Raw genomic sequence first — 13,839 nt, forward strand, 5'->3', positions numbered from 1 at the left:
TGAATCTTGTAATTTTTAACCTTTTTATAATTACTCAAATACTTATTTTAATGAACGACAACCCACAAAAAAAGAGACCAGGTAATTTGCATGATTATAAATAATTTAATAATCACAAATGATTTATATATAATATATATTAATATAACTATATACAATTAGTTAAAATACAATTTCTTTCTAATAAGCAACATGTTGTCCATAACATTTTTTTTATATAGTTCAAGTAAACACTGTTGGTAGCATCATGTAGTGCAAAAATATTTGTGCGGTATTGGCCTTCATTAAGCAATTAATTTATAAATCATATGTTTCTTCCTTTAAATAAAAAAAATTAATAGGAACATTAAAAAATTGTTTCAGGCATATGACATCTTTCCAAGGTAGTTTGCTGGAACGTAGCCACGTTGTCCATTAGATTCAGCGAGCCACCAGTCTTTGTTACCACCGAGGTCTGAAAACTGAAGGATACGAACATGCTGGTATTCCTGAAGCGTGAGCTCTTGTTCACAGCGCGCCTGGAATGCATAAACTGCATAGAACTGCAGCAAAAAAGAGAAGTAAAATTAGTCTTGTTATTCTCTTTATATCATTCAGCTTGACAACAACACATTCTCAAAACAGGAAAGCTGAACTTTAGAGATCAGATGTCATTTTAGTTCTAATCCGCAAAAAACACTTTATTGCTACATAATTTATTGCTTTATTGCTACATACAGTAGCCTATTTGAAAATCAGTTTGTCCTTCTAGTGCCTTTCCGGGACATGTGACCAGTAGATGGCGCTGTCTATCCATTCACAATATAACATTAATAAACTCGATTGACCCCATTCACTTCAGTCGTCTATTTATCTTATTCTAAAGAAAAACATTTTCATAATCTTTCATCGAAATGACTAACTTTTCTGCCTCCTGAAACAATTATTTTTCTTTTAATGTTATAGCCAAGGTTTTGTTGGCACACAAAATATTAAAATGATATTAAGTGATGATTAAGTAGTCTCATAGCCTAACATACTTCAACCCATCACAAGACAAATCCTCATTTATACATTATTTAGGCCGCATTTACACTGCAGGTCTTGATGCCCAATTCCCATTTGTTGACTAATTCTGTTTTTGTTTTTTGTTTTTTTGACGACCAGCTTACATCATCTTTTAAAATGAAATGACCCATATTCGATATCTGACTATACACTTGGCGAAACAACCAAAGGTAGAAGCACTGACCCGGAAAAGCTTGGGCCGAAATGGAGAGTTGCAATGGAGGCAGATGAAGTGATAATACAAGCTTTTGCTTTCCGTACCATCTTTAAAGGGACATTGTGTAGGAATTTCTCCCATCTAGCAGTGAAATTGTATTTTGCATTCAAACGAATTGTGCTCTCCAGCGCCTCGCTTTTTCAAATGCGTGTTTCATCTACGGTAGCTGTTATGTACCAAAAAGCTATGACAGGATGTCTTCTAATAGCGCTTTTCCACTACACAGTACCAGCTCGACTCGGCTTTGTTTGGTTTTCCACTGTGTAAAAGTTGTACCTATACCTGCTTTCGGGTACTTTTTTTCGCATCACCTCCGGCGAGGTTCTAAGCGAGCTGAGGCGATACTAAAATGTGACGTGAAAACACTGCATACTGCTGATTGGTCAGAGAGAATCGTCACTATTCACCGCGTCATCATTGCACGCGCCAGACGGAGCTATTTTTTTCAGCAGTGTTTCGTTTTGCTCTCCTGAAACAACGTTTGTCTTCTTGCAGTGAGAAATAGCCACATCCCGAGGTTTAAAAACAGCATACACTCAATTTCCTCCATTGTCCTGTGTGTGTGTGGGTAGCGGGTGTGTGCCGGGTAGTTCCTGTGGCGTCGCTATGATGACCAGGTACTATTGTGGAGGTATTATTTGTAATGGAAAACGGAGCGAAAAGCGAGTCGAGTTGAGCTGATACTGGTAATGGAAAAGCGCCATAATAGCACTTCGTCTAATTTTCCTTCGGGTGAACAGGTTTGTTATTTCAAACACACTGCAACTTGACACAACGAACAAACGAATGTTAAAGTATGAATTACTGACTGACTTCTCTCTGGCCTCTCACTGCTCTGCTCTGCTCCTCCGTTTCTGCTGCTTTCAGTTACGTGACGCTGGCTCTGAAGGAAAATGCGTTGTGGAAACGCGTTTGCTTAGTACTTTTTGACCCTCTCTGCTATTATAGTTTTCAAGATGGCAGAACTACATGGAAGCCTCCGTGGGCATTTTCAGTTGGCAAAATTTCAGTGGATCACTAGTGCTGATATTTGGAACAACGGCACACTTGCATGTGTGAAATTGATTAAATATCCTTTAAGTCTTGTGTACCAGACACGCACACATGTGTCTTACATATTGGTCCTCAGAGTGGTCCGGCTCGTCCTGTGGTCCAGACTGAAGGGACATACTGTCTGAAGTGCTGTTCGGACTGAAGCTCCTCATACTACTGCTCCTGCTGCCCGAGATAAACAGACTCAGATTGTCAAAGTCATCTGGCGTCTCAGTCACCTCTCGCTGGGGGTTGTAGGCTTTCAGGAATGAGGAGTACACATAGCCCTGCGTACCTAAACACACACACAAAGACGAAGAGAAATGTCATTATCAAAAGCAGGATAACCTAATAGGAGCAAAAGAATGGAAGCTTTGTAAGACCACAAGAGGGAACGTGATCTCAGACAGATCAGTTTCAGACCTCAAACTAATTGAATGAGTTGTCTTAAGGATCATGGATTACACACATTTTCACATTCTTTTTTAAAGATACAATTCAAATGTCACTTTCACGACAAAGTTATCATGTTGGTGGATAACATTATCATTTTTTGTGATATTTAAAGATTTCAAGTAAAGATTTCAAGGGGCTTTATCGGCTGAACTCTTTTTTTTCTTCTTCCAGTCACTGTTTTTTTTTTTATCCCCCAATGACCTGAAACTCCTTTCAATAGTTGATAACAGACATGTTGATCACCTGACATAACAAGAATGCTGGTCCTGTTGTGAAGCAACAGTCTCTGTGGAGTTAATGAGAGGCTAGTTTATAGACATGTGACGAAAGAGATCCTTATGGGATTTCATTACTCTGCTGTAAGGTTATGAAGTTCAACAGAAGATAGATAGGATGCATACAAAATTAGGCTTAATCAGCCTTATTAATGATTTGGTTAACGGTGTCTACTTTAAATATCATTGTGTTTACAAGTATAAACTCTGATGTGAATTAATAGCGTAAGCGTGAGCAAACGTAAAAAAAAAACTGGTTACACTTTAAAATAAAATTCAATTTGTTAACATTTGTTAATGCATTAGGGTACCATTAACTAACAATGAACAACAGTTTGTTACAGAATGTAAAATCTTGGTTAATGTAAATCTATACCTATTGTACATTGTTAATTCATTTTCATTCATAATATATTAGTTAATGTTAATTTTTACAACTTGATACAATACAATGTTAAAATGTATTAATTTATGTAGAAATTAACATTAGCTTAAGACTAATGAAAACTATAAAAGTAAGTTTTAATGTATTGGCAGCTACTGCATCAACAAATGCTGACATATAGATCCCTACTGTAAAGTTTTACCAGAAATTTGTTTAGTTTTGTGTGCAATAACCATTCATTTACATTCAATGAACATTACATTGCATTCATCTATCTATCTATCTATCTATCTATCTATCTATCTATCTATCTATCTATCTATCTATCTATCTATCTATCTATCTATCTATCTATATATATATATTCAGCGAAGACACATCAAAAGTCACAGTAAGTACATTTACAGTGTTAAAAAAGATTTCTATTCAGATAAATGTAGTAGTTTTAAATATTCTCTTTTTCTAATGGTTTTTACAAAAATATTTAGCAACTGTGATAATAAGCAGAAATGTTTTCTGCAGCCACATAAATAGCAGTGTACATCTTGACTCATCAATATTTAAAACTTCCCTCTTATATGCTGTGCATTATTATACATACATTTTTTTTTCTGAAAATAAATGAAAGTGTATTTGAACACAAGTAAAGAAACTTACTCCCAGTGTGTACCAGCCAGCGGCTGCTGCTGCCCATTGGGTCTTTGTCTTCCAGCAGGGCCACTAGCTCCCCCTCCAGCAAGCTGATGTCTTTTTCCTGACAGGCATTGCAGTTACGCTTGAGCTGATAGAGACGATCCACTGCATACTCTTCCAAGAGCCAGGCTCTGTGCTCCTCGCTCTGTCTGAGGATCTCTGGGGCCTGAAGAGAATTTTACACTCAACTGAGACCTTAATAGCAATGTGGGTTTACCTATATTTATCATTTGTAATCATACCATTTTCTTGTCCCGTTTCTCAAAGCTCACTTTGCGCTCCATCAGCTTTTGGGAATTTTCTTTGAAGAATCCAAGGTTGTTCAGCTCCTCCATGATAGAACTTTGGACTTCACTAAAGTTTGACAAGGGAACCTGGATGGAATGACCAATGCAATGATTAAAATGCATAACAGAATTTTGGATCAGTGATTCTTAACCATAGGGCATCAGGACACTTCCAGGGTGCCCTAACAAGTCAAATAAATGTATATTAACATAATCTTAATTAAAATGCTAAAAACACAAACCAACAATGTAAATAACACAAACTTTTTTATAGTTTGAATATTTAGACTATTGGGGGGGATTGAGGCCTTGGATTAAAAAATGTTGAGAACCATCGTTGTAGATGAAACAACACTGTAATGGTTAAAATGTTATATTACACATTAGTCTTTTGAATATGCTTCATATTTATCTCCATTATTACCGTTTTACAGAAAATAACTAACAAATGATCATGTAGCCTACTGAACGTGAATTTTCACATTTCATGTACTGTGGGAAGCTATACTTGTATGCGTAAAGATCCTTTATGCTTAGAATATAACAGGCTAATGGTTTTGGATAACACAAAGGTTGTAGGTTTGAATCCAACCATGGACCACAGAAGTTACCTGATATGTTGTAAAATCACCATTTTGCCTTTGAGCAAGACACTTAAAACTGGGGTTTCCAACGTGAAAAAAGGGCCCTGTCACTTTCTCTACATTTTAAAATGATTTTGGGATTTAAAATTTTTTATTTTTATTTTTAGCATCATTTATTTTCTGCCTGCTTTAACTCACCGGTAGCTGGTGGACAGGTGGTTGGGCTGCATCCATCAGCTTTCTAATTAATTTCACTATACAAATCAAGCAGTTGGTGAGGATGGTCCTGACAGCTCGGTTGAAGCATTGCAGCTCATCGAGCAGCTGGGCATTGAGGGCCTGGTAATCTCGCTTGGCCAGGCCCTGTTCCTCTTTGGAGGATCGGGAATCCAACTGGCTGCAGTAGTCCAACAGTTTATCGTAGCGCTTTTGTATCAGCTTCTGTGGTGATGTGAACATTCCCATCAGGCTGGAGAGAGGAGCCAGAACCAGATGCTCCATATGATCTTTCTGAGGAACACAAACCATAAAAATTTTTAAGATGCTATTTGCAGCAGATGTAGACATTTAATAGGTTTAAAGTCCTTACAGACTAAAATGATTTGATTGAAAAGGAAGCATAACGATACAATTGTGTGTATGAAATGTGAAAAATGAAGGGAATACTAATTTAAAAAAATTAAGAGGAATTAATGAATCTCACTTAGCCGAAATATTACCACAGTCTGTATGATGGCTTTGAGCTCATATTGTGCATTATTGTAGGCTACTTCCTGTTGTTTATATGTCATTTTAAAGAGAAACTTAGCTCACTTAAAAATGATCATCCATGACTGAGAAAGTTTGAGAATGTTTCACAGTGCAGTTGCTGACAAGAACTGAGGGGAAATTTTTCTCCATAGTTTATGCAAATACATATTTTTTTTGTGTGTGTGTGTGAGGGGAAACACTTACAAATTGTTTGTATGGGTCATTGCCATTCCTCTTTTGCTGAAAGCCATTGGTGTCTATTTTGTCTGGATCCTTCATTATAGTTTCTAGGTCCTGTGCATTTTGAACAGCAATGGATATCATCTCCTACAGTAAAGAGAAATATAAAAACAGGACTTAGTACTGATCGACATTTATATAATTCAATATAATTCAGGTCTTAAATATTCCAGTAGTTTAAGACCCAGATCTATATATAGAAATATAAATAATATATTTAGAACACATTATTTAAAAGTTTGAGTGCTTTCAATTAATAGAAATGCAACCAAATTTACAGTAGAATGGGGCTAGGCCTTTTGGATGTTTTTTTTTTCTAAATAAACCCTTAGTAGCCAGCACTATCTCAGTACTTTACTATGCTGCAAAAAATGTCCTGAATCATGGAGCCATTTTAAGATTGGTTTTGAGGTCATTTGAAATGTTATGATTTAGCTGATTTATATAGAACGAATTTAGTCATTTATATATTTATGAGACTTTATCATATAGATAGGTTACAAATACTTTATTTTCTTGTTTTTTTGTCAAGGTGATTAATTAACAGTTTGTAGGAACTGTTGAATAAATGCAATACTTATAAAGGACTTTCTGAGGCAGAAATGAAAACACCACCCAAAACATATAGTTTTTCACAGGAGGAAGATGGACAATACCTATAGTGCAGCAGATTTTTTCTATAAATGAAATTAATCATATTTGCAAAGGATGTGTTGACACTGTCTGATCACAATGGAGATTCATTTGTGAAATATATCTGTACTAACAGTGAGGTTACAAATGTGCATTGCACTGTTCTAAAGCAAAATAATACAACAATACTTGAAATGTTATAAAGAGATATTTAAGGCAAGACACCACAGGTGAATAGGCAAAAAAAAAAAAAAACTAATAGATATCACTCATATTTCCCCAGGTGATTAATCAAAGTAGCTACATTAAGACAGTTCTGTCTTGACAACTCTCGGAGAGACTGGCATGGTAATGGTAGTGGATATGGCAATGTTAATGTATTTAGTCTTGGCGGAATAGATCTGCTATGCTATCACTTGCTACTGCCAATACATTCACAGACATTGCTGTGAGCATGTAAGACATGCCGCTGCTGCAAATGTAACATACATTAAATAACCCCACATAGCAGATCTATACAGGTGCAGAGTTTCTGAATGCGGCAGACTGCTAACAGCAACACTGGTATTTGTTTGCATGTTGAGCTATGTGGGTGACGATGTGATCGCTACCAAATGAGTTAAGGACCTATCAGCCTGAACTACCTGTTTAATGCCAGAACTTGGTATGATTACAATATTATCAATAAGTTTTATTGTTGTTTAAACAAGCAAATTATGCATTATTGAATTAAATATGCACTAGTTTGCATACATTTCCAGAAGAGTTCATTTGAACATAGGATGAAGCCAGGTTCAAAATTCTGCTTTCATTTTGTTGGTATAATAGAGTTAAAGGTTTTTACAGAGGTTTTGGGTATACATTTTTCTCTCTCCATAAATTAGAAAATACCATCAACAGCCATAACTGTCAAAAACTGTCAAAAAACATAAAATGTTTTAAAAATATTCCTAAAAACTTGTATATGAACAAACCCCATCTGTTAAAACTATAGAATAAATATATGAATATGTGAATTTTGGTGTATGTAAGGGCTACTGAAGACAGGATTTCTGGCTCAGTGCATGAGAAAAAAACAAAACAAAAAAAAAGCCTTCAAATATATTTTTGAAATCTACAAACGCAAATATATAAATTGTAATAAAATAAACACTTAAATCTGTATTTGGATGTTCTCTTTCCACTAGTCTGTTATGGAAGCAAAATTGACCAATGTATGGAAATACTATTGCCTAAAGTGTCTTTACTTACTAAAAATATGTCACATGCTTCTTCATACCTGAGTATAGAGCAAGTAACAGCTGATATTTTTCACTAGCTGTCTCACAGCTTTCTCAAGGCAACGGAAAAGTTTTTCCTCCTTGTCAAACGCTTCATCTCTCACCTGTGGAGAAGAGAAAAGCCGCAACAATACACACAGACTGCCTTTACAGAGGCCTGAGTAAAAACATGGTTATTTTTGCCTCATTTGGTTTAAGTACCTGTGGCTCAACGCCAGTGAGCATCTTAAAATAGCTTGTCAGGCGGTCAGATTTCTTCCTGATAGAATGAATGTTGAACTTGTTGAGTTTAACCCTCAGTGAGGTTTCATCATCACTCCTCTTGTACTTCAGCACTGAAACAACACAAGTGTCATATATTTGCAAACTTGAATACTTACAAAGCAAACAACAACAAACATTTTTTATACTTGCATGTTTTATAGACATGCACGATTGCTTTAACCCAGAATACTTTCTGAACCACGTTTGCACTATTGGACAACTTGCAACCTAAAAACGTGTAGGCCTATTTGATAGTTATTATAAGATCCTGTGAATGTCTCACCTATGTCTTTCCTCCTCTTAAACTCATTAATGTTGACGTTAATGATCTTCACAGTGGTCAGAGCTTCCTGTAAGGGCCTGTTGTCGGGGTGATCCGTGGGTGTGGCATTACACAGCTCAGCCAACAGCAACGGGTATTTCATGACACGCTGCACTGGTTTAATGATCAGAGAGCCCATGTCAAGCAAATTGGGCTTCCCTCTAAAAAATAACATTGAATGAAGAACAACTATTCAGATTTGGTGAACTCCACTTTGTTCACTATTTACATACATTTATCTGTATTACTTTTGTTATGTTTCTGTAGCTCAACTGAGCATGAGGCTAGCAACGACAAAGTCACAGTTTCGGTTAATGCATAGCTTTTATAAGTTGAATTATAAGTTGTATTGAGAACTAAGCTGTCTATTAACATGTCTATAAAGTAACATTCATGTTTATAATTATAAAATATATAATATAACAATTTTCACTACAGTATATTATTTATCACAGAGTTTAAATCAAAAATTGCATACTCACTCCAGGTCATATATTTTCCTGTGAGAGAAGAGACAATAAATCATTATTGTACACATCAGAGCCAAAGGCCTAGGCTTATATCCAAGAGATAAATGCAGTTAACATCTTTACTTGAGTGTTGATATACATCTTCTAAAATGCTGCTGAATGTCCTCCTGTGCTTCATAAGACTTCAGTGAAGCATTAGCCTCGTCGTGATGATAGCAGTAAATTTTGTATACCTCCTCCATGACAGCTTTGGCTTGGATAAAAACTTCTCCTAAAAAAAATCAGTCTATAAATTATATGATCAATAAGTTATGGCAACATATGTTTTTACATTGCTTTAACTCATCAAAAAAAGTTAAGTAAATTTCAACTTTTTTTTCCAAGTCAGTTTAATGTAATTTAAGTTAAGTTGAAATGACTTAAACAGCCAGGTTGATTGTACTTACAATTTTAAGGCAGCAACTTTTTTAATGTTTAGAAATGTGTAATTGAGTCACAATATAGGATAATGTTTTACATTTATGACAATTTTTCAAAAAATCTTCATATACATTTCAATAAAATTGTACAATATAGTTTAATAATTATTTAACTGTTTTAAAAAATATATATATATTAACATTATTTGTATTGGGTTTATTAAGTTAATTAATCTTTAGTTTAATAATAACAACTAAATGAATCCTAATTTATAATGTATTTCGTTACGTAACATACCATTAATTATAGCCAAATTTTGTTTTTTATTTTAATGCTTGTAAGGCGAATTTCAAATGTATTTCAAAATTACCTATGAGTTGTGTTTCAGGGTCAGGGTCAGCTATGGCATCTTGTAGCCTTTGGAGCAGATCAGCAGAGACAACACACACAGACTCAATGTTGGTGAACAGTCGATCCACATCCACCACCTATAACAAACCCATCAGACCCCAAAATCATGCATCAAACAAAATGTTAATATAGAAATAGCAAGTTGCTTAACAGAAATGCACTACACGTCGGAATCTTTTTTGTAGTATTTAGTGATAACATAAAACCTCTATGTACCTCTATGGTGATTATGTGATGACATTACAAATCTAAAGGTGTTCTAAATCTGCAGTTACAAGATTGTAATGTGGTGTGTTTGTAAAGGCCCAGCAGATCTGTACTTTAGGTTGCTCTTGATAATGTTTAAAAAAGACAGAATTTGCATATTTGAGAAAATACATCTCTATGGGACTGTGAACATGCCTGGGCTGCTCTGAGAGGAAGCAGAACCTCGCTTATGCAGAGCTCCAAGTCCTTCTGATAATCTCCCTCTGTCCTAACCAGCTCCTCAATGACCTTTGACCTTTTTATCATCTTCCTGTGGCGGATTTCTTCTGGATCCATGGCTGGGGATGTGGCTGAAGAGAGATCATGTGGGGACATTTTCTCTGATGCGAGGACAAAGAAAAATAAAAAAAAGATGAATTACGCAGTTCAGATTGTCCATACATTATTTAAAAAATCCTGTTAAACTAATCGTAAAAAACACATCTGTGTTTGCCAGAAGTTCACAGTAAAAAAAAAAAAAAATACTGAGATGTAAACAATTCTGACTTTATTTCTCACAGTTGTGAGTATATATCTCGCAATTCTGAGTTTGTATCTCACAATTCTGACTTTATAACACGCAATTGCGAGTTATGTCAGAATTGTGAGATATACGATCTCAGTTGCGTGTTGTAAAATCAGAACTGCGAATTTATATCATGCAATTGCGAGAAAATTATGGGTATATTATATGATGGGTATTATGGGATTCAAAAAGTTTGCTGTAATAACAACTGACCTGAAAATACATTGGCTTACTAAATAAAACTAAATATTAGGTATTGCTGCTAGCATTATTAAAGTTAAACAAAGCAAGTATGTACTCATGGGAAGTGAGATGATTCTTTGTTTCCTGGTCACCTCCATTTGACACTTCCTCCTTACAGAAAGAGACAGAGAGGCTACAGGCAAAGGTTGGGCCAGGTGTCACATTACTTTTTGGCACAGTGATGCAATGCTGAAAAGGCCTTTTATTTCTTTTAGTGCCTGCACATCTCAAACATACAGTTTTGGTGTTTAAAATGACTAATAATTAGTTAATATTACTACAATAATGTGAGGAATTCCCCTCGCTTTAAACATGTCTAAATTATCCAATCAGCTTTAATTACCCAGGAAACAAAACTGTGACTTAAGTGTGAAAAAATAAGCAGTGGGCAGATATAATTCGAGGAGCAAGTCTGAGGACAATAGAGGAGTTGTGTTTCACTCATTTCACTCACACAGAATCCTATCTCTGCCCTACAAATCACCAGAACATGTACGTCTTGAAGCAGAATAAATTAAAACATGACAGCAATCTTAAGCTAATACAGTGAATTCAAGATTCCTCATTGCAAATGTTTCATCAGTAATACATTAATCTCTTGTGAACCTGCATTTTGACTGGCTGAGCAATATAGATTGTCAAAAGGTCCTCATGAAAAGAAAACGTATTAAGACTTTTCACTGAAGGCCGGCTAATGGAAACCTGTGCCACACTGAACCGATTTTCACATTTCTGCAGGAAAACATTACCTGACTGAACTCAAGCTTTGAGATGTGCTTTGAGCTCACTGTGAGTGTTGATTTAGCTCCAGTGCCTTTGTATAGCATCAATACTTATCTGCCTATTTCCTTTTAATTATTTTCTAAATTTGAAAGCCTCAAGCAAGACTCCCATCCTACCTTCTCCGTTTGGTTTGATTCATTAACACAAAGTCAACATACAGGATCCAAACATACCTCTTATACACACGCACACACAAGTGGAACCTGCCCTGCAAGTGCCCATTAAGAGCTTGTATCTCATATGATCAAGTGTTTGTTTTGGACATTTTTTTTCTTTTGGGAAAGACATGAAAATATCATATTTCAAACACATTTATACAGTCATACTGATGTGCAAACACAACATTTAAGTTTTAGTTAATCTATTGTTTCACTGAAGCATGATAAGTGATCCAGAACACTCAGTTTTATGAGCATTTCCTGTTCAGGGACCAACATTTCCTCAGTGATGTCATCATATTTGACTTGTGATATGACTTTTGACTTATTTGACATACAGCTGGCTGTCAATGGCATACTATGCAATATAAATATACTATATGGCTAAACATGTGTGAACTGAAGTGTCTCATTAAAACATAAAATTATAAAATGGAATACCTCACTATGTTGTAACTATATGAAGGTATATTAATAACTAAAGTAAGTTAATTTAACAACTAATTTTATAGAACTGAAAGGTTTTTTAAAAGGTTTATAAGTCTCATTGCTAATGCTTTACACATACAATAAGAAACTAAAACTGCTGACTAGTTGCAAGCGTTTCAGTCATGTGCTGTTTGTTAAGTGAAATTCAAAATGGTTTGTTTGCTTTTTACAGATGAATTGTGAAGTCTCAGAATTCTCCTTGACATCTTTGAATGTATGACAACACAGTTTGTTTACATAAGAGCTATTGAATGAAAACTAAGAAGCCTGTATGACAAGACTGTCCTCATAGCTGTCTGATGTCCTCAATGTCATGACTTGGCAGCCCTGAAAGCCTTCATTCCCTGCTCAGTGGAGGCTGTAAAACTAGTTTTTCTGTCAGCTGATGTCATTCTCAAGTTAAGATTATGATGACATTCACATATCATCACAACCAGACTGTGACATGACATTCACAAGAAAATGAATGAATGAATTACTTCATATTTCTTATAATATATTCAACACATTAAGTTAAAAGCTCTAATAATGCAAAAAGGGTGCAATGCGAAATAAACCAAATAAAAATAAGTAGATAGCAACTTCCTGATAAAGTAAACAGCGTAGGCACTGTGGCTGAGCTTGTTTACGACTGTTCCACAACCATGTTCAGCACTGTGGCCGAGGTTCAGTTTGCATATGTGACATCAGTCCAGTGGGAATAGATCTCTCTCTGTAATGTAACAACGCAACAGGTGCTAAGCATCAGCACACACATGCCCTATTTTTTTTTTTTTACTTCACTCTGCACAAAGATCTAATGGAATTTGAGATGGGAGGCTTTAAAAGAGTATAATTGGTATAAAATCAAGTCTGTGCTAACCTGCTGCTCTGCAGGATGAGAGAAATAATTGGTGACAAGTTAAAATGTGTTGATGTGAGCCTAACAACGGTATTTCTAAGATTATCAAGGCTTTACTACAAAATTATCTGTTGTTTAACCACTATAAAGTCACAACTTCATTCGAATTAGCTGAAAAAGAATTCTATCCAGTTTGTGAGGAAAAATTACCTTTAAGTTTAGTACTATACTCTGTCTTGTCAGAATAGCTCCTTCTCACCAAGGTTGCGATGCTGATGTCACCTTTGGAAGTGTCATCTTCCACAATAGTATCTGTCTTCCTCCTTTCCAGGTATCTTACGAAAAGTCTATTTCTCCTTTTAATTCCTTTGTCCTTTTCTTTTCTCTCAACCTTTTCATTCTCTCTGTCACTGGCCTGGTTGGGATCCATGTTGACCCCTTTCTGCTCCCTCTTGTTTGGCTGTTTGGAGTAGAGATGGTGAAAGAGAGGGAGAGTCTGGGAAGAGGAACAGGTGCAGTGTTGCTTCTATTGCTGTGTACACTAACTCCATGCAGGTAAACCCTCCCCCTCTTCTGTTTCCGCCATACCTGTCTCACGAGAGCTGCAGCCACACCTCCTTCACTTCTCTCTTTACAAAAAAGACATTCATGAAGCTAGAGATAGAGGATTCTGGTCTTTTCAGAGTCTGGTCTCCCTTAAGGCAAAGATAGATGGCATAAAATGTTTTACACAGTGTAATATCTTGCTGAGTGACTTGAATTTGCATACCCGTTGGACGTGTAGAAT

The 13,839-nt window shown here is 35.7% G+C and overlaps 1 protein-coding gene across 2 annotated transcripts; it reads right to left on the reverse strand.

Moving 5' to 3' along the window:
- Positions 1-195: 195 nt before the first annotated feature.
- On the reverse strand, positions 196-13,588 carry arhgef38 (Rho guanine nucleotide exchange factor (GEF) 38). Of its 2 annotated transcripts, none has more exons than XM_077232337.1 (14): positions 13,263-13,588; positions 10,169-10,353; positions 9,726-9,843; positions 9,059-9,206; positions 8,948-8,965; positions 8,427-8,626; positions 8,081-8,214; positions 7,879-7,983; positions 5,931-6,053; positions 5,175-5,486; positions 4,348-4,479; positions 4,070-4,271; positions 2,380-2,591; positions 196-542 (listed from the first exon to the last, which is right to left on the reverse strand). In XM_077232337.1, exons 1-14 carry the CDS (start codon positions 13,480-13,482, stop codon positions 360-362), a joined length of 2,292 nt encoding a protein of 763 aa, XP_077088452.1. In that variant the 5' UTR covers positions 13,483-13,588; the 3' UTR covers positions 196-359. The 2 variants fall into 2 exon arrangements, with proteins under 2 accessions (XP_077088452.1, XP_077088453.1); XM_077232338.1 differs by having other exon boundaries at positions 13,312-13,431.
- Between the last annotated feature and the right edge of the window lie 251 nt (positions 13,589-13,839).

The sequence above is a fragment of the Siphateles boraxobius genome, unplaced genomic scaffold, assembly GCF_051911475.1.
Source record: "Siphateles boraxobius isolate OS27281-9 unplaced genomic scaffold, OSU_SipBor_1 17, whole genome shotgun sequence".
Taxonomy (NCBI): Eukaryota; Metazoa; Chordata; class Actinopteri; order Cypriniformes; family Leuciscidae; genus Siphateles; species Siphateles boraxobius.